Source organism: Myxocyprinus asiaticus, chromosome 50, assembly GCF_019703515.2.
Source record: "Myxocyprinus asiaticus isolate MX2 ecotype Aquarium Trade chromosome 50, UBuf_Myxa_2, whole genome shotgun sequence".
In the NCBI taxonomy this organism is placed as follows: domain Eukaryota; kingdom Metazoa; phylum Chordata; class Actinopteri; order Cypriniformes; family Catostomidae; genus Myxocyprinus; species Myxocyprinus asiaticus.
This window is the reverse complement of record NC_059393.1, coordinates 15,445,546-15,468,243: the sequence shown is the minus strand read 5'-3', so window position 1 is coordinate 15,468,243 and position 22,698 is coordinate 15,445,546. Positions and strand designations below refer to the sequence as shown.

The window sequence follows — 22,698 nt, the reverse complement described above, 5'->3', positions numbered from 1 at the left end:
TGGTGCAGCCCCCCCAATTTGCCTTTAGAGCCCCCCCCCAACAAACTTCAGATGCCCCCACCCTGACAGTGAAAAGATCTACTTAGCCCCCGGACTGACAGAGAAACGATCAACGTTTCCTCAAACACCACATGCCCCGTTCATGAAAAAAAATCTAGAGTTCTGGCAAAACTTGCCGCAAATTTGCCACTCTTTTCTTCCACATGCAAATGAGCTTGCGATTTGCAGCAAATATTTGCCAGAAGTTTGCAGCCCTTCAACGGTAGTGGTGAACCTGCTGCAAACCTTTGGCAACAATGGACAATTTGCCGCTACTGGAAAACACTTCTGTGGCAAACCAACAATGGTTTGCAGCTAATCTAATTTTCATGTGAAAATAGCGAGTGACAAATCGGCACAGGGGTTCAACAGAACTCTTGATTTTTGTAAGGGCCACTAAAGATCACATCCTAGTACCGGCCCTGGTTATGTTTGTAAATCTGATCTTTTTAAGATGTTTAGCAGTTGTTTATTAGATTGTGATGCTTTCCAGATCAAAAGATCTAAAACAGACATCTCTGGGACGCATGTGTGCTATCTGGGTATTGGGTCCCGTAGTAAACAAATAAATTGTACATATTACAAGTTAGTGTTTTTAGGCTAAATCTCTCACGATTAGCCTGCGATGTTTTACAGTAACAACAATGCACCATGTATTATCATCATCATAAGTTTAATATTATTAATATTTGATTATAAATTACTTTTATATCATACAATGTTGAGCTATTTCTAACCGATATAACCCTTAAAAAGGAGTTTCTTGTAACCTAGTGTACTCAAGTCGATTAATTAGGGTTAATATGTTTGACTTAAATACATCAAGTAGATGTTACCACATGAAGCACATATTTAGGCTGTTAGCTGTATTGTTTTCAGTGTAAGAATGAAAGATTATTTGACTTTGTAAGTAGCTAATAAAGTGTAGAGACATGCGTCACACTAAACGCTCGTGATAAATGTGGTTAAGAGAGTTCAGACAGGTCTGAGATGAAGTGTGGGAGTTTTTTAGCCTCATATCCGAGAACTGACTCAAGTACACAAGCTAGACCCCTTCCATCAGCAACGTAACTGGCTGGAATGATCGCCCATCCCAGAAGCATAATTTACTCGAACAAAATATTTATAGAGAGGCGGACCGAAATCACTCATAACAAGCCCATTCACGAAACCGAGTGGAAACGACCCGCAAAAAAAAAAAAAAAAAAAAAAAAAAAAAAATTAAATAAATAAATAAAAAAAGTCTGTGCAGACTTCCTATCAAACTAAATAGTTCTAAGGAAAGAGGCTGGTTACTCCAAACATCTGTGCAAAGAAGATTTTTTTTTTTTTTTTAAACAGCATGATGAACTTTCTGGCTATTTTACACTGTGTGATACTTATTTCATTGTGCGCAATACTTGGAAAACATCGAGCGAACGGTAAGTACGCGAAAACGCTTTTTTAAATCGCGTTTCTAAATATGGTTTCTCGTTCATATATTATTACGAAGTTGTTCATCGGGGTTAAAGTGTGCTAATTAGGACAATAAAACCTTTTGAACTCACAGAAATTATTTATTTTAATAAATTAATCAAATGAACTCAATTTCAGTGCTACTTAAATATCTACTGCGCACGCAGGTGCACACGCGTCTGTAAAGAGGACATGCAACTGATAGACAGCTCAAATGTTTCAGTGAAGCAGTGCTATTTACATTTGATTTACCCTGCCAGCAGTTTGTCATCTTTAATTGCCCAGTGAACTGTTGGTACATGAGAATGATTACAACAAAGGACAATGGCATGTTTGTATTAGAAGCTCATTCAATAGAAAGTGTAATCTTAACAAATAGGGTGTTATGTTAATATTGCATGTGTCACCAGTGGGGTTAATTAATTTCAGATTAATTGTACTGTTCAAACTGCTGTGCACAACACAGCCCCATTAAACGTTAATAATTTAAACATCTCCATGTTCACCTGGCATACAGTCAGATAGTTAACATTTGAGGCATAAAACATGCTTAACGCATGCATGCATGCATGCACACACAACAACAACGCTTACATTTACTAGCCTACTATTAAAATATTTTCCACAAAGTTTCACAGGAAAATTATTGTGCCTCTGTGTAATGCTCCTATTCTTTTAATTGTTATATTGGGATAGTTCACTCAAAAGAGTTGGCCATAATGTTAGGGACTGACAGCCTCAGTCATCATTCACTTTCATTGCATCTTTTTGTCCATACAATGAAAGCGTAGAATAGTGACAAATTCTGCGTAACATCCAATAAAAGTGAAAGGAAGTACTTTATTAGTATCTGTATCAAAAACTTTGTAATCGCACATGTGCAACAGGGAAAGACATCCTTTATAGCTGACGTCAGGGCTGTGTTGTTGATTTTTGTTCTGGATTGTGTATGTTTTTAATCTATGTGTGTGTGTAGCTGGCATGTGCTGGTTGCAGCAGGGACCGGAGCAACGCTGTGATATGGTGCTCATGAGGGGCGTGAGCAGGGAGGAGTGCTGTGCATCTGGCCGTCTGGACACCGCCTGGTCCAATACCAGTCTGCCCATCAATGAAGTCAGCCTGCTGGGATTCCTGGGAATAGTTTCCTGCAAGCCGTGCAAAGGTACAGACTCATATTTACCCTCTGTTCTAAGATCTCAGTAGGGCTGGCTTGTCCAATTGTGTAATGTTCCAAAATGTTAATACCAATGAGAGTCAACCACACACAGACACCTGATACTCTTCATACTTTTACTAGCATTTTTAAACTTGTAGATCATTCTTAGAGAACATTCCTTGCTTGGAAATTAGGGCTGAGATCCTTTTTATTTGAAAAGATAAAATTGTACCTTTGGCCAAATCTAGATTTGGGAGTGTTTTCTTTACAAAAGCAATTGCGCATATATTTTAATAAAGCATGGATCTACAAAAAGGCTGTTGGTCCATTACTGGTAACCTGGACCAGGTATTCAGGTTTATACAAGAGGTCAGAGGTCCCAGCAATACCATAAACTTGTTACCAAAGTGCCTATTGATCATAAACATGCACTGTAATATGTATAATATGTAACACTGTAATTGCAATATGTTGTCAGGCAGTCTAAAAATGAGAAGTATTGATATCTGATTCTTGAACGAATCGTTCTTTTGAGACGATTCTCAGCGAGTGCCGGTCGACCCGGTTCACAAAATCGAACTGAATTGAACTTTAATTCCGGGATGATGACGCAATACGCACAGCTGAAGCACTTATTGGCTACACAGCACGTCAAACTGACTCAAAAACAACCGAATGAGCCGGTCCCGCTGTCTGGACTTGCTATGTGTTGCGATGTTAATGTCAGTAAACCTTTATAAACCTACAGATGTATTTAAAAAATCTTTGCAAATGAAGGCCTTGAGAATTAAGTAGCCATTTTTACTCAATGATGTTACTAATACAAATTATCAATAATATATATGTTTTCTAGTTGTGTTTGTATTTTTTATTTGACTTAATGAATTGTGTAGCTAACTGTGATGATGATAAATGCAAAACCAACGAGTTGGATTCATACAGGCTAGGTGGCTCTTATGAGTTACTTGACCGGTTATTGAACCAAAGAACTTGTTCGAAATTAACAGATCAAACCTACATGCTGAATTGGACATCTAGACTCAAAAAGAACCAGAAACCGATGAAAGAGCCTAAAAGAAATAAGCATGTGTGTACTGAGGACTTGAACGAGCCCGGTGCGAAATGTAAGCATTTTAAATAACAAACAAAACATCCTGGAAATATGCTTATGACTAGTTTTATTAAATGCAATTTTTATTAAAACATGCAAAAACTTTTTAGAAGAGAAGTGTAAATTAATTTTACAGTTGTATATTGTGTATTCAGATTATATTTTAAATTGTTATAAGCTGAATCATGGTTTCTGGTGAGTGGATTAAGACTAGTTTATCAACTTTATATGCTTAAGACACAGAACATATTTTAATGTAGGACACTTATCCAAGATGTAATCAATATATGTCTGTCATAGGATATTCGACATTTAGGATCACATAATGAAATACTGATGACAATAAACACCCTTATTATTATAAATGAATTGAATAAATGGTAATATTCAGCAATATGCATTCACATGCATTCACATATGGCATATGCATTCACATATGGCTTTATTTTAATGCTTGATAACCATGCCACAGGGATATTAGAATTGCGTACTAGTGACGTCATTATGTGATGACGTCAAAGAACCACTAAATCGGTTCATTGAAACGAACCGTCCGAAAGAACTGGTTCGCGGAAATCAGTCAGAGTTCCCATCACTAATGTGAAGTGTCAGTTCAATCATGTCAACTCCATGAATAAATTTAAGGTATTAAGTTGATAGGTTTGGTCATGGTGGACTAAGTTTGGTCATGGCGGACTAGAACTCATTATGCTGTTGCTGCAGAGCAAGTACGAAGACTTGCTACTGGTGAAACATAGAGAGATATGCCATGTTGCGCATGTAAGACATGCTTCTGGTGCTGCACAATTTGGCAAACACGATACATGTAGCATCAAGCAGGTAGGACATGCTTCTGCTTCACAATTATACATAGAATTCCGTTGAAGCAGATCTAGACAAGTGATGCTGGGGCGGAGGAGGGTTTCAGAGAAAAAACTCTCATATGATGCTGCAGTGAATACCTGTAAACAACTGAGGCAATTTAAATGTTAGACAAAGAGAAAGCATGCAGATTGATTGGCTAACAAAAAACATGTCAAAGGACCTATCAGCTGCACCTTGTGAGCTGATTGGCTTAACAGATTACATGTCAAAGGACCTAACAGCTTGTAACTCGTAGAGTTTCATGACTAAGCTTAGAATCATATCAGGCAGAAATAGCTCTTAAAATTAACAACTGGACATTTTTTCACTTTTTACAGTGTGTTTATTGCATTCATTTATCCCTTTATTTTATTTTCAATTTAATCCCTTATATCGGGCCTTATTTTAAGACCGCTATGTCTTAAGCGCAGTGCCATGCAATACGTCATACGCACAAAGTCAGTGGGCATGGTGGTAAAGTTTTTTTTTATGCATGAGCTAAGTCTTAGCTGTTAATGTGGGTTAGCGAAATAGCGTGCTAAGCGTGAATGAGTTTGGTCAAGTGCAGTTTAATTCTAAAGTTATTGTCCAATTATTGCAGCATCTGTGTTATAGAAATATGGACTATTTGTGTCCATAGGTTCTTTTGCGCATTAACTACGTCCTTGTTGAATGTCAGGCATATTTCTATAACTGTGATATGCTCCTTATGTACGCATTGAAAATGTGGTGCTCAGGCAAATTGGATGTAGCCTGTGTTAAATTATAAAAAATGTAAGTATAATTAATCATATTGATCTACTGACACACAAATCATGGCTAGAGGCTAGTATTAAAAGTGGCCAATAACTCTTTTATACAGTATCATCTGCTGGTGGAATCCCTAAACTGCAAATGCAGGAACTGAGTTTAGACGTTGCACCCAGAATAGACATGATTCTCAGACATCTGAGCGCAATGACCTATTTTTCAGGACAATAGCAAACTGCGATTTGCAGCACTTCATTAACATACACCGTTTGCACACATACGGCCACAGATAGCACAAGCACTTACACCTGCACGTTGTGCTGGCACGAAAATGGCGCTTAGAATGAATGCTCTCACAAAAATTGGATAAAATACAGCATATGGTCGTTAAAAATAAAGCCCATGAATAAAACTGTATCACAGTGCATGAACTTAATCAATCAAATTTGACACAAAAGAAGCTCTTTTCTGAACTTTTCTCTCTTCCCTCTCTCGGCATTCACTCTTTCCCAATGCTTATTGGAAAGCAGGCTTGTTTTGCCTTTCCCTCTTGGAGACGACTGAATTCTAGCTCACCGCAAAGGAAAATTCCTTCCACATGCTGGAGGTCTGGTCCGCATAAGCCTCAAACACAATCAGTATCATTAGACAATTGGGAAAAAAGTGAAAGCCTATTATATTGTTTGTTCCATGGCATTTGCCTTTCATTGTCATAAAACTATATGGACTAGTGAACCCTACTGAGTGACCTCTCCAGTGTGCTCTCAATGTCAACTGCTTCAAAGCATTCCTGACATCTCAACTCACACTTTGCATCTAACCAGCACATTTCCTTACATTTGTTTTCTTCGAAGGGCAGACAAGACAGTTCGTAAATCATGTGTGACTGCCTGCCATTTTTAAGGAAACATAACAGGGATTGCTGAATTTCCAGTGGAGGTGGAGGTATCTGATGCGGCCTTTAGTGATTTGGCTTCACAGGGAAGGGGAGCAATAGGATATTAAAGGACTTGGAGGAATGGGAACCAGGAGCAGGGATAACAGGGCTTCAATTTGAGGGAGTAGTGCAGACTCGCTCAATGGGTTTCTGATGTGTTTTGTTTACAGTTGAATGAAGTAGAATGGGCAATTATTTGACAGCAAGTCAATTGCCATGGATGTGGAAATCTTACAGTATTAACACAGAACACTCTGGGGTGAATTCACTAAACAGTTGCGCCACTTTGGCATGCTGTAGTCCAGCACAAAAATGTGCATCTTATTCACTAACCACCTTCAATCCAGTTTAAACAGGCGCTAAATGCGCTGAAAAGATTTTAGTTAAGTTGTTTTTGTTTTTTTCAGTGCAAACACACCTCCTCTCTATGTAAAGTAGGCTTCTTGTAGATTGCACCTTGTTCACAAAACTCAGTGATATTTGCATGCCACAATTAACACCATGCTATTACCGCCCAGGCAGTAAGCAAATTTTTACTGTACTGAATCAATATTGAAAATACTGTGTTTAACATCCTTAAACGTTTATATCACTACATCATATTTTATCTTTTTCTTATAGACAACTGTGAAGGGGTCAACTGCAGCCCTGGAAAGGTGTGCAGGATGAAGGCAGGACGTCCGCAGTGCATATGCTCTCCAGACTGTTCCAACATCTCCACTAAACATGCCGTGTGTGGGAGTGATGGGAACTCGTACAATGATGAGTGTGCGCTCCTGATGGCTCGCTGCATAGGTCACCCTGACCTGGAGATTATGTACCAGGGGGAATGCAAAAGTAAGCTTGTTTTTTTAGGTTCCATATAATCAGTCCATTATTTTGCTAAGTCATATTAGCATTTTTGCCAGTGGTGGTCACTTGCATGTTTAAAGGAACAGTGCAACCAGGAATGAAATGTCTATCATTATTTACTCACCCTCATGTATGATTATTGTGGCGGAATGACCCACCCCTCCCTCTCGTCATCGTCGCCCTTCCTCTTAGGGCCGTCCTTCATTCAGGCTCACAATGGGAGTGGGCTTGAGAGCGAGAAGAGGTTCATAGATAATAAGCCTCGTTTCGACAGTGGTGGATGAAACACACCTGATGTGAATTATGCCTCATCACCGCTGTCTTTAATATGCAGAGCGCACCTCTTCTTGGGAAGTCGGCTTCAACTCTCCATGCGCGCACACACTGGCATTCTCGCACGGCCAGGACCATAGCGGGGAGCTGAATTAGATGCAATGCCGGACCCACTCATCGGACCCCTGGCGTGAGTTAGATCGCCGGGGGGAGAACAGCACGCATTGAAGCCGATGGGCTAGAGTCCAGGCGCTTCCCCTCACACCTGCCGCAGGCCTAGGAGGACAGGCCACTGACAACGATGACGCGCCACGGATCCAGGAGGAGAGTGCTTGTGGCTGTCGGACCCCGCTCATGCCTGGGCCATTCCTTACACACTCCCCCGACCTTCACGGAGCTCCATTTCACTGCGAGGATGCCAGATTCCCCATTATTTTGATCACCATTCCCTCTGGACACTATTTCCCCTATTTATTATTTTTAATAAATGCCTCTCCGAGGCTTGACACCACACCCACTGTGTCTGTCTCTTTCTCACCCCGCCACATTATCTAGAAAAAAAAGAAGCACAATAAAGGTATCATAAAAGTGGCACGACAGTGTATTCCAAGTATTCTGTACCCTTATGATTTGTGCGAGGAACAGACCTAAATTTAAGTTGCTGAAAATGTCCCCAGACTGGTCAAACTGTGAATTCAGCAAAAGGAGGTTGAAAATTCTGCTGCTGAAATCGGTCTGTGCTAACTGAAATTCGAAACCACTCCCCCAGTGGCCGAAGCTGGAAGTGTTGTTGGGGTGAAATGTAAAACGTCCACAGGTGGGGCGTGTGGTGAGTTGCGCGTGGATGCTGCAGAGAATTGCGTGAGCCTCCACATGCGCTAGGTCTCCATGGTGACGCGCTCAACAAGCCACATGATAAGATGTACGGATTGACTCTCTCAGATGCGGAGGCAACTGAGATTCATCCTCCGCCACCCGGATTGAGTTTAGTCACTACACCACCATGAGGACTTAGAGCGCATTGGGAATTCGGCATGCCAAATTGGGGAGAAAAGGGGAGAAAATCCACACCAAAAAAAATGTCCACAGGATGATGCCAAAAGCGAATTGTATTTTTAGTTGTAAATGATGTAATACAGTCAAAAAGAATGCTCGTTTTATTAACCATATGCCATAACTCCAACCCTAAACCTAAACGTAAGTTAAGTAAAAATTTAATTTTAAGGTGACTAAACTGTGACTTTTTAATCCCACTTTTCAATTTTTCTAATAACGTTAACATTACTTCCTGTTTTCAACAGGACAGGAATCTATGTTTCAGAGTGAACATCGATTACTTTCTGGTTTCCATGGGACCAGAACCTGTGTCGACAGAACAGCATGTTGATTTTCACTGTGTGATCATGTTGTGATGTTAAACCAGTTGTGACATCACTGTGTACTTAAAACCATAACTCTACAGGTGATATCTGTTTGAATCAATGCTTTTGTATTTTCAACATGTTTCCTAGACCCTTGACACTTATTCTTTCAGAGTCTTGCTCCAATGTCGTATGCCCTGGTACACACACCTGTGTGACGGACCAGACCAACAGCGCCCACTGTGTTATGTGCCGCACTGCGCCATGCCCGATGCCCATGGTCACTGAGCAAACCATCTGCGGCAATGATAACATCACTTACCCTAGTGCCTGCCACCTGCGTAGGGCTACCTGCTTTTTGGGTCGCTCCATAGGAGTCCGCCACTATGGACACTGCAGAAGTAAGCAGCAACCTAGGTTCCGCCCCGAAAGACATGCACTGCTATTCATGCTGAAAAGACTAGCTTAAACCAACATGAATTTCCATGCTGGTCCAGGTGGTGTAAGGTGGTCAGTGAACTTATGCCCAAAGTATACTTCGGTTTTGATGCGAATAGCGTCTGCGTACAGTCGAACGCTAGCCTTTCAAAGTGTACTTCATTTGACTGTGCCCACACACACGGGGTTGGCGCATGCATGCTACGACTGCAACAGGATACTGGACAATATCTCATCAGGAGTTTAGACCCATAAAGATGTCTTTGTATTCCTTCAGACTCAAGTTATTCAAATTCAGGTATCTCCTGACCACCTCACGCACTCTTGATGTGCACATCCACTGTTGTTGTTTCTACTTTCATCTCCTGCTGCTTAGCGGCGATTACATCTTCTTCTAGCACTTCTTTGTGACAGCAATGGCTCAATTGTTTGTTGCCACTAATCTGGACCCACTAATTAGTGCAAATAATTCCAGGCGCATGCAAATACTGTGCTTTCAGAGTATGTGCTGTTAGAAAAATCGAGTCGTACACATTCAGTGCTCCGGCACGTGTCCTGTGTGCAGATGCCAATTGTTCGCATCTGACTGAAGAATACTTTTGGATTAAGCTGGTCACGCAGCCTAGCCAAGCTGGTGCTGAGCTGGTTTAGTGGGGATGCCAGCTGATTTCCCAACTGACCAGACAAAAATTGCCCAAAACCCCTCTTATACTAGCCAACTGACCAGCCTGACCAGGCTTGACAAACAGCTAAAACCAGCCAACCAGCATAGGCTGGTTTTAATGTATTTTTAATGTATTACTAATTGCATTGTTTGTAAATATTAAAATCAGATATTTTATTCTATATGCGTTAAGAGTGGTGTCAAAAAATTGTTTCACAAAATGTAAAGTCAGTTTTATTGAGATGTGAATTTAACTACTTTATGTTGTGTCTTGCAGGTTATGAAGGCAGTGAGGAAAATTCACTTTTCTGAGGATGTCAGCTTTACTCAAAATAAATTCTGCTCCATGTACATATAATGAAGGCACATATAAAATGAAAGAGCCTGTTTGAAACCATATAGTCTCACAACAGGGTCCTCTGTACCAAAGAACTGCTGCTGTTATTATAAACACATGCAGTAGAATATTTAAACGGAAACGTATGCCTTTGCTTCGCCTGTCTTTGTTTTAACAAGTAGAATTGAACTGATGAACTGACAATGTGTATATTGTAAATATACTAAAAGCTACTATTTATTGGTGAAAAGTAATGAAGTAATGAAGTCAGTGTTATTTATGTTTAACACATTTAAGACCATATTATCCATAGATCAGTTGCCTATATCAAGGTATTTATTGTGTGTTTTCATGTACATTATATCAGAAGTGAATAATGTCAACGCACATGATTCAGTCCTATGTATGCCAGACTGAGTACATGGATAAAAACTGCACTAATGCCAGCAATTATCTTTTTGACAAGTGTTGTCATAGTAAGTGTAAGGGAAACTTACCGCACTTAGACACACTCCTCGTTGAGCTAATTTATGTCATAGGTTGGATACCAGGGCACCACAGCAAACATATATAACCAAAAACCACTGAAATACCTTCTTGATCATTCTGTTAGTCTAAATACTGCTTATCTAAAATGTGCCTCTCTGAAGGAAACCATGTAGCTGCACGGTTGAAATTCTTATGGACATGGGAGACTATTTACTCACTGAGATAGTGTTATGCATGTACTGTTTGTGTTCAGAAGGATTACTCAGCCAAAACAGCAACACTTCCAGGCCTTGTTGGTGTGGTGTTGGCTACATTGGTGTGAAGACCAAACTGAGCCACCCACCAAGCAATGAAATTGATCACAGTCTAATGGCAGCAGTTTTTACGAGAACACTGAGAAAGTCAAAGAATGTACAGTACATTCCACTGTTTAATGATTTTCACATTGTTGGGCTATTTTTTATTTTATTTTATTTTGTGTATTATGCAAGTTTTTCGGATAAATTGACCTTGTTATATATTGAACTGGCAAAAAGAAGAAATTCAATGACTAGACGTTGTAAACACTCTGTCATGTTTTTATTCCCAGTAGTAAATGGTGTGGTGTTATGTGAATAAGAGACAGATGGTTTCACAGTTGTACTTTTGTAAATGATCATTGTGTTTGTTACGAACTGTGCTGAAATGCGTAACCTTTCATAAGAGATTTTAACCTGCCTGTAAATAGAGACCTTTTGCAGTATTTGAATGTATACTGTTAAATTCATTTTTATCAATGCATTGCTATTTTTATAATGATTTACTTACATTCCATTTTTTATTAAAACACAAAATTAATATTGTGTAATGTGATTCTAATGATTCTTGCTTATTCATGTGTCAAATTATGGGCCACTCAATAATCATTTAAGAAATCAATAAATCAATGAAACATTTTAATATAAAACATTTAAATACATTGATAATCTAAAAATAATAATATATGATATACATAAACAATACTATAAATAAATCGAAAATACTACTGTACATTTAATTTTGCAATTGATAATATAGAAATGATCAAATTGAAAATGTGTGAAAATTATTTTTATTATGTTGATAGAAAGTAAGGGAAATTGCATTTTTTAAATGTTTATTGTTTTCCTGTTATCTATTGTCCTATTACTTTATTGAATATTATATGTATATAGTGTAATCAAATTATAGTTACTGACTTTAAGTAACTTTTAAATATATTACTTGGGTTACACAATTCTTTTTTTTTCTTTTTTCTTTTTTTCCATTAACAATTTTTATTGATTCCATACTCAAAATAACACAATCAGAACATGAAAAACACAGAATCAACTTTTATCAATATATGCCCAACCGCATCATTGCATGTCAATTCTATGACACTTTTGTGTCACATGTCAACTTCTGTGCTTGTCTGGGCTTGAACCATATACTTCAGATTCCATAGTCCAACATGCTATATCAGTTGAGCTACCATGCAAGCTAATCATGTTTGAATACATGTGTAAATGTAGGAGTGTCTGTAAAAGAAGCATTATATTGTGACGTTTTTCAAATTATGCATTTTGTGCATAAAATTGTTGTTTTTTGTAACTTTTTGTTTGTGTCATCTTGGACTTACAGTGACACCTAGTGGTGTGGATGCAGCATCATTCAGAATCAATAGTTTTCAGTTACAGATGCCATTTTAGAAATTAACTATTCACAATCAGCATGATTAATTTAATCCAAGAGTGAAAGTGTCCAATAACAAGATGGTTACTGAGATTAAGTGAGTAGTATTCAGCTGGTCATGTGATTCTAAAATGGCAGCCGCCATGAGGGTGCCCCTAACCATGTAGAATTAAACAGCTTTTATATGGTCACTGATATGACAAGAGTCCTCATCTCAAGTGAGTGCTCGTGATTTTATATATATGTTTCAAAATTACAATTCTTTTCTTTAGGAGTAAATGTTTTTTTTAATGGGTACAAAATTAGTGCACCTTTAAGATATCATAACATAGCACTATGTGAGCAACAGAGTGAAAAATAAGTGTTTATAAAGTCATAATCAGTAGTTGTAGTCGTGATTTGTGTTAAACTGCAGTGTAATGTAGAACATGGGATGTAAAACTCAGGTTGCAAAAATGTATTTATAGTAATGTTCATTCTATAAGACTAGGTTGCATTTAATTATGTTCAAATGTTGGCCTCTTTGTGTTTCTGTGACTGCTGAAGGTCGAACGTCCCCTAATAAGTCATTGTAAGGGAGTATATGACTTCCATATGGCAATGAACAAGGAGAAAATACTTTTTTAGAATTTTTTTAAATATTTTGGAGCAGAAAACAAAAACAAAAAAATCTGCGAAAAGTGTTTTAGAAAGTAATTTAAAGTATGTAATGTGATTACTTTTTCAATGAAGTAATCAGTAAATTTTATAGAAGTAATTAGTTATTTTTTGAAAATTACTTTTTGAGTAACTTTCCCAACACTGATAAATCATCTTTGCAGTGTTCAATTTCACCAATGTGCAAAATGCTAAATACAAAAACAGGAGTGACCAAATTAATCCAAGCATTTTCTTAGAAGGTTTAGTTGGAATAGTTGTTCAATCATTTCAGTATAAATTTCACCCTATTATATAATCAAACGGAGAAGTGTTAGTCCACTGTCTATGAGGTGGCCTCTTAACTAACAGTGGCAGCAGTGAGAAATATAGGGGTTATTGTTTCATTTTCCTGTCTGAAAAAGGAGCTTCTCCCGATTGCTCTCCGCATCTGGTCTACATTTGAGAGATGTTTAGATTCTGATCCAAGTTCCTTTTATTGCATTGGAACTGGAATTAATTGTTTGCTTTAACAGGCCATAACAATTCCATAAAAAAATGTTTGCAGTGCATTGTTTCTACATCTCGATTTTCCTCTGTGTTTATAAAATAGCTGTTTCTGTTGGTCTAGAATGTTCCACAGTGATCCTGAAAGCAATTTATGGGCCTGATTTAATTTTCTTGTTATTACAAGAGGAGGTCATCAGGTACTCAGCCTATGAAACAATGTTTTGCTTTATAACCAAATAAAGAAGTGGTATTTATTTGGGTGTTCCACAAAATCCATCTAGGGGTTTTCAAACTGGGTTTAAACTTTTTGTCAAGATTTGTAAAAAACAAATTTTTTATACATCTTATTTAAACTGTATACACTTTAAACTTAACATATATATATATATATATATATATATATATATATATATATATATATATATATATACAGTAACTATGTAAGGGCTGAGAAATGTAATGCATTAATCTCTGCGATTACTCTTTTTGTTAAATGCATAAATCCTTTTTTACATAATTAACGCAGTGTCTGAAACTTCATGCAATGGGAGAACTGTGTCTTGAGTTGGTGTCTCTGCCTCCCAGGAACAAACACAGTCACCTTTGTACAATAGGTGAAACTACACAAACGTTCTTCCCCACTTTCTGTGGCAAAGCACTGGCATTTATTTAATTTGTCTGGAGGTGTACGCTAGACTCGACTGCACATCCTAGCACAGAAACTGATTGTATGGAGCAGTGCACCATTATTCATTACGTGCGATACATGTCCCGGTCATAATAAACATGGAAGCAGATTAACCGCACAGAGAAAGAAGACTTCACCATATATATATATATATATACACTGATCAGCCATAACATTAAAGTCACTGACAGGTGAGGGAAAAACATGTATTATCTTGTTACAATGGCACCTGTCAAGGGGTGGGATATATTAGGCAGCAAGTGAACAGTCAGTTCATGTCATTTGAATTTCATGTCTTGGAAGCAGGAAAAATGGGCAAGCGTAAGGATCTGAGCGACTTTGACAAGAGCCAAATTGTAATAGCTAGACGACTGGGTCAGAGCATCTCCAAAAGGGCAGGTCTTGTGGGGTGTTCCCGGTATGCAGTGGTTTGTACCTACCAAAAAAGGTCCAAGGAAGGACAACCAGTGAACCGGAGACAGGGTCATTGGCGCCCAAGGCTCATTGATGAACGTGGGGAGTGAAGGATAGCCCATCTGGTCCGATCCCACAGAAGAGCAACTGTAGCACAAATTGCCGAAAAATGTAATGCTGGCCATGACAGAAAGGTGTCAGAACACACAGTGCACCACAGCTTGCTGCATATGGGGCCATGCTGACCCCTATCCACCGCCGTCAGTGAGAGTCAGAACTGGACCATGGAGCAATGGAAGAAGGTGGACTAGTCTGATGAATCATGTTTTCTTTTAGATCATGTGGACGGCCGGGTGTGTGTGCGTCGTTTACCTGGGGAAGAGATAGCAGCAGGATGCACTATGGGAAGAAGGCAGGCCAGCGAAGGCAGTGTGATGCTCTGGGCAATGGCTGGGAAACCTTGGGTCCTGGCATTCATGTGGATGTTACTTTGACACGTATCACCTACCTAAAGATTATTGCAGTCCACGTACACCCCTTTATGGCAACGGTATTCCCTGATGGCAGTGGCCTCTTTCAGCAGGATAATGCTCCCTGGCACACTGCAAAAATTGTTCAGGAATGGTTTGAGGAACATGACAAAAAGTTCAAGGTGTTGACTTGGCCTCCAAATTCCCCAGATCTCAATTCGATTGAGCATCTATGGGATGTGCTGGACCAACAAGTCCGATCCATGGATGCCCCTCCTCGCAACTTACAGGACTTAAAGGATCTGCTGCTAACGTCTTGGTGCCAGATACCACAGGACACCTTCAGAGGTCTTATATATATATACATATTCATGTATATCTGCCTTTGTAGAAATTGGGTCCCTAGCTGATCATATTTGGGGGCCCATGACATCAAAAAGTTTGAAAACCCCTGTTGTACACCATATAAAAGAAGGGGATCTTATTGTTGTGTCTAGCACAACCTGGAATGATTTCAAAGCTGATATCACATTTTTGTTTAAAATTCCACTGCTAGAGAATCACCATTGTGAGTCAGTTGTGTTGTCATAGACATTATGAGTGGCGCCTACTAATTTGTTCATGGTGTGTCATTTACAGCCCAGCTTACCTATTCATGATGGACACTATGTTTTCTCTATCTCCAAAGGAAGTATGGCTTCAGGAAAAACAATCCAGAGGGGTATAAAAGCATTGGTAATTATGTGTAGCGTAACACAACGGTGCAGTAAAGTTAAGTGCTGTAATTTGTTAGCATGACATGGGATCTGCTCTGAAATCCATTAAGTATTGCAGCCTACACCTCCTGAATGAATACGGGAAGGGAGGCAAACATTAAAAACACATTTACTTGAGTATCAAATGTGTACAGTACAAATATATCAAAACTAAGATTACAGCATTGCCTACAGAACTAGCAGGGGCCAATTCGCAAAAAAAACAACTTTAATTTAAGTCAGTTCATTTCAGTGAATTGGCTAAATGGGGAAACAAAACTGTCTGAATCGATTCGCAATTCGGTTTTGTTTGGACATATCACTCACACACTGGATATTTACCTACAATCAACTGAAACAAAATTTTACTTTTTTGAGAGGTATTTTTGAGAAACTTCATCTAGTTATGTCATGTGATTAGATCTTTTAGAAATGCTTTGTAGCCAATAGGTACAGGAATACGCACACTCTCAAAGTCACCGGAATTTTGCGCTTTGGTGTTGTTTTTGCAAAAACATCTTCCAGGGAAGCATTGAAGCCAAGCCAATCAGAATACACCTTACTAGAGAATGTGCTTTCCAGTTTTGTGTGCAATATGCAACAGACAGCCAGTGAACGGACTAAAGGCTGAAACAAGAGATGCAGAAACCATTTCATTTGGTAATTTGATTGCCAATGAGTGACCTAATTGGAGCAATCCACAGGCTAATGGTTAACAGGTGCAAGCAATTGAATTTTGCTTTGAGGGAAATAGATTAAGACAACAGTATGGACTAAAAAACAGACATCAGAAATTATGCAACCTCTATACATCTCGATTAAGTGTGGTGCACAGCAAACTGAGCAGAGATGGTGTCTGTTGACTGCCTGATCTCACTCGATCTCTCTGTGTGGTCTAAGACTTTGAGACTTTGGTACTTTGGCTCTGAAAGGATTCTGTTACAGTACATAAAAAATGACTACATCTTCAATTAAAACTATACACGTTTCAATGCTTATATACATTTTAATGCAGAGCGGTCACAGAGACTTACTGTCTCTCAAAACTTTAATCCGATGTATTAATAGCCAAGTTTTCCCAAAGGAATATCCAGATTCCCTGATAAATTATGATATTTATGATTTGAAAAAGTAAATGTGTAGGCAAAGCATACAGTAATTAGACCAAAAAAAAAAAAAAATATAAAAGTTTGGACACATTGTGACACTTTAGTCTAATTTAACCATTTAAAATAAGATCATACTTTTAAACTGTCCCATTTCCATTGTTTGCAATGAAATTTCACTTTACTTTTTACTTTTTTTGCTGTCTTCATAAATGGTTCTGTATATTACGTAAGGCGCATTGTAAACTCCTGAAAATACTTTGTTTTTTGTTCTCATCTGCCCATATGGGGTCCATTTTCTCAGAAATTCAGTCACAGAGCTTGCTTATGATACATGATCTGTCTGCAGGACAAGCCCCCGAGCTGATGTCTTCTTCTGTTGTGCATGAGAACCACAAAGACAGCCAGATGCATTTGCTCCTATCTCCACCATCAATGTTATTACTGGTCTACAGCAGCATTGTTTTGAATGCACTGAGGCTTGACCAACTCTAATTGACTAATCTGTTCTGATTTATACCTTCTAACAGGCTGAAATTTCACTTCACCATGGCCTTGTGCCACCAACGATGGATGTTTCCGGCTGCAACAGGGTACAAACTCAGATGCATCTTAGAATAATTGTCATGTCAGTCATAGTCATAGCACATCAATTAAACAAATAGATTCTTACTTTGACATGAGACCTCGATGTGGTGGCAAACAGCATTTTTGACAACCTTAGGCAGGTGGATTTTACCAAAAAGAACCACTCCAGACAGAAGATTTCCTGTACTATACAATGTCTGGCTGATTCTTGCATGTGTTAAAGTGTGCTTAATTCCATATGGTCTCCTGATGTTATCAGGAACACTGTGTGTTTCTTCACACTCTATGAAGCAATCTTCCCAGCTGGTGTGGATAACTCATTTCCACAAAATATTACTATTCTGTCTGACGCATGATGAATGAGTGTTGATAATGGAGTCCAGTTGTTTAAACCTAAACTACTGGGTGATCAGGGACATAGGAAGTTCTAGACTGATGTTTTTGCCTGGAGACAAAAGGGAAGTGTATTTTATCAGCTCTATATTTACTGTATATCTGGATATGCTCAAAGTGAGGATGACGTGTATGTCAACAACATACTCTAAACAGAGGACTCAAATGTAACATATCTTAGAACTGTTTGGAACTGTAAATTTACTGACAGTGACTGGTACAGCTCTTTGTCGATAAAGCAAGATTCATGGGTACTATGTTCCCTTTCATGTCGCTCACTTGGCGTAACGTCAATGATCGACGGCCAAGTGTCTTACCTCGTCCAAAAAAACAAAAACAAAACAATACAAAAAAACTAAACAAAATCAAATTGGAAACTTCCATCTCACCTAATCTAAAACATGTAATCACGCTGTTTTCTAAACCATAACTAAACAAAAATCCTGTACATGTAATCACCTCATCAAAGCAAAACAAAACAAAATCAAATTTCCCATTTGGAAACTTCCATCTCACCTTGTCTAAAACATTCAATTAACTTGTCTTCTAAACCATAACAAAACAAAAATCCTATACATATAATCATCTCGTCAAAGCAAAAACAAAACTAAATCAAATTTCCCATTTGAAAACGCCCATCTCACCTCCTCTAAAACATACAATTAACTTGTCTTCTAAACCATAACAAAACAAAAATACTGTACATTTAATGAACAAAGCAAAACATAACATAACATAACAAAAATACTGTACATGTAATCATCTTGTCTTCTAAAAAAAAAAAAAAATTGAAAGGAAACATATACATGTAATCCAGTCATCAGTAAAAATTAAAAATGAAATCACCCCTTCTTCCAAAAAAGCCAAAACAAAATAAAAATCTAACCAAAATAACTTAAATTTAATATAATGTAAAAATTTGTAAAATAAATTAATACAAATATTAAATGTAATAAAATTGTACATTTAATAAAATAAAACACACAAAAGAAAAACAAAGAGAAGAAAAACACAAGGTGAGGTCACATCCAATGTGAAGAGAAATTGCAATGCAAAGAGGAATCTATAGCCCTGAGCAACAGTCTGTATACTCCGGACACAAATACTGCAACTGAGACACTGAGACAGACGTGGAGGAGTCACACGTGAGAGTGGACACAATAGCTGAGTTAATGAGCACAAACATAGCAAGGTCTGTACTGTCGGATTCCTCCCGTCACGTCTCCCACACACATCAGATAAAGCTTACACAAGGGCCTACAACAACTGAGGACTTCATCAACTGAGCAACCTTGGTAACATAGTAAATATGACTTTATGACATTTGAACACATACTGTATGTTAACCTGCATGTGGAATTAAAAGCTCCAGCAATTTCGTTGTTACAAAAGTATTTGGGGGTTAAAAAACAAACCAAAAAACAGCCCTCTAACTCATTATGTTTGGCCCAAAGAACATTATTCCACCCCAGCCAACTATTTTATGCAAACTGGCAATGGCATTCCAATGTAGACTAAATAGGTAAATAAATGCATATAATAAATTCTACCAGATATTGTTTATTGTTCAGATAATAGGTTTAACAGGCTTAATAGCCTACTGAAATACAATAGCTTGTTGAAAAAAGACAGAAAAACACAATAAAGAGATATCCTAACTCATTCTGAATAATTGTTACAACACTAATTCCCAGTTGTAAAACTGAGTGGCCCATGTTTTGCTTACAGTGCTATTCTAGGTCATGTTTAGAGCACGCACTAAAAATGATAATCGTGGTCAGGCGAGTGGACAGGGAGCAGGGATTGGCTGAGGGACAAATATGCGGAAACTCCTACTTACTCCCCAAGATTCTGATCTGTTCTTGAGAACTGGAGGTATTTCAATAGGTAGCAAACACACTCAATGGCTATGAGGTCTGGATATCCCTCTACAGACTGTTAAATCATTTCAACAGTATTCATGGGATTGTACTTAAGGTTCTTAAGCAGAAAGGATTTATTGCCTTTCTTTCCCCAAATGACTCAAGGGTTTCTTTTAAATATGAAATAATACTTAAGTGTAGAAGTTCAAAGGGAAATAAAGACACAGTCCCTTGAAAGTAGTCATTCGTTTTTCATTGACTCACTGATGTTTAAGTAATTAAATTGCCATTGGAATTTGATTGGTTTTATGTGTTATTATGAGAGTGTATAGACACCAATCTTGTAAAAAAAAAAAAAAAAAAAAAGGTTGTTTTGCAGTTTATAGAAATGTCTAATGTCTCTCAAAGTATTTCTTTATTATTTGTTATGACTAAATATTGGGCAGCACAAAATACTAGCACTTCTCAAGACCATCACAGGTTTTGGAATATTTCTTAGCAATTGCGCCACCTTCTGGTGGTAATATGTCATCAATATTCTAATAATTCAACTGAATTCATAGCTCATAAAGCATTAAAGCAATGTTCCAGCAGTTTATTTTTTTTATAAAGTTGGGAGGGTGTTATAATTTTTTTTCTTTTATGTAATTTTATGTTTTTATTTTTTCTGTCATCTCTAGGTCAAATGTGTTAATTTCAACTTTATTAATACGCTTCGTTATGTCCAGTGATGCAATTTATTCAACGTGTAGTAGCTGTTGTTTGGTGTGGCTTCTTGTTTTCTCTGTGTCTTTCTACCTTTTGCTGTATCAGGCAGCATTTTATTTAATCTGTGTCTGGGATTGGGATTGGTTGGCCCAAGAAATGGGAAATAGCCTATATAAACAGACTACAGTGCTGCTTGAAGGGGACTTGAGCCAGAGACTATCCACAATATTCCTGAGTCCCATGATGCTTTGTGGGCGATGTGGGCGTAACTTCCGGTTAAGCGTAAACAATCATTATGTACTAACAGCATTAAAAATGACAGAAACTTCAGAACAAATGATCACAGAATTATAGCGAGGCAATTTTGTTCATCCCCACCTATCTGTTAATGATTATGGGTTTGAGGATGATGGCCAAATATCGCAAATAGAAGCATTTTAGTTATTTTGTTGAGTCCTTATCCATCGATGGAAGAACCTGAGCAGACTAACCTGAAAAGCTATGTAGCCTATTAGCGCCTTCACAGCTGTAAGGTTGGAAGTTTTGAGAACTGTAGATAATTATGTTTATTTTAAAGCATATATTGAGTCTAGTCTGAAGAGTTTGTTGTACCGAGATTATGTACTTACTGCAGATACAGGAGAGGTCCAGACAGCAGGATGCTTGTGTATTACAGGACTCATGCGATGATACTGTCGTGCTGCCATTTTTTTTGGATAAAATACAATTATTTTGTGGGAGCTGAATGTGTACTAAGCTCAATCTAGCTTTATAATTGTTAGTTTACATACATCATCTCTGTATCTAAATGCTATAACCTACATGAAATGTTTTGCTGTTGACTGAACAGCTAAACCTGTTGATAGACTGAATTTATTGTTCTTGTGTAGGAAATAACGATGTCTTAGCAGCCACACAATAAACTGTACCATACAAAAGAAGTATATGCAATACAAATAAACATTTATTTGGACATACATTATAAACTTTGTACACAAAAGTTCAATGTTCTCTGTAAAGCAACTATAAAACAGTATGTATTTGTGACAGGTTCGTGGTTTCTGGGCAATGGAGGAGTCAGCAGGCAGCGAACTATCATCGTATTTTATTTACTTGTTCAGGGTCAGACAAAACTTTAACATAAAAGGGCTCTTAGTGGCCAAAGGTAAACAGAAGATTCTCTGCGTTTCTCCCTATAATATGACGGGCACATGCAGACAACACTCTCCACTGTCACTCTCTCTCCCACTCTGACGCATTTGTGTGCTTTTTCAGGTCTCCCTCCGCCATCTCTATAACAAGAAACAGGTGATAGAGATAATGAAAACCCAGGTGACGAGCCTCACCGCTCTCCCTCTCCCGCAGACAGACACACGACCATGCCCCCATCCCCACATACCCTCGCCACCCGACTCAGGCCAGGGAACCGTCCGGCCTGACAAGCCCCCCCCCATTTTGGGAGAGAAAATCAGCGACAGCCATCTGCGCCCCTGATCTGTGGATCACCTCAAATTTGAATGGTTGAAGTGCCAGGTACCAGCGGGTGATCCACGTGTTGGTATCCTTCATGAGGTGGAGCCATTGGAGTGGGGTGTGATCTGAGCAGAAGTTGAAGGCCCGCCCCAGCAGGTAGTAGCAGATGGTGGACTGCTCACTTGATCGCAAGACACTCCTTCTCAATGGTGCTGTACTTCGTCTCCCTCAGAGAGAGCTTGCGACTGATGTAAACCACCGTTGTGGGGGGCCCCCTGTACTTTTGGGCCCCTAGAATCGTTACCACCTTTCACCCCACTAACTACGGCCCTGGTAACAGTGGATAATATAAGTAATCTCCACTGTTGACTTTTTGCCAGTAAAGTGAAAAGAGCACACAAACAAATTATTCCAAAGCTTTTTCAAACAGATGTTCCTAAGTCAATCCTTTTGTAGAAAGCCGATGGAAATAGCAGCACCTGGGACTGGAGCGCTGTGCTTTGCAAGTGGCTTCTGATCATAACATTGCTGTTTTAGATAAAAAAAACTTTAGTTTCGCTTGATTATTAGGATAACCATCTCTGCACACATTGCCCGGGCAATTTTTAAGACATCTTACAACATTTAAAAATCAAGAATCTAACCGCATGACACGCAAGCAAGCAGAGACCCGTTAG

At 38.4% G+C, this 22,698-nt stretch overlaps 1 protein-coding gene across 1 annotated transcript; it reads left to right on the top strand.

Moving 5' to 3' along the window:
* The first annotated feature begins 1,227 nt into the window (after positions 1-1,227).
* On the top strand, positions 1,228-11,563 carry LOC127439198 (follistatin-related protein 3-like). Its single transcript, XM_051695344.1, has 5 exons — positions 1,228-1,460; positions 2,471-2,656; positions 6,934-7,149; positions 8,972-9,199; positions 10,178-11,563. Exons 1-5 carry the CDS (start codon positions 1,382-1,384, stop codon positions 10,210-10,212), a joined length of 744 nt encoding a protein of 247 aa, XP_051551304.1. The 5' UTR covers positions 1,228-1,381; the 3' UTR covers positions 10,213-11,563.
* The last annotated feature ends 11,135 nt before the right edge of the window (positions 11,564-22,698 follow it).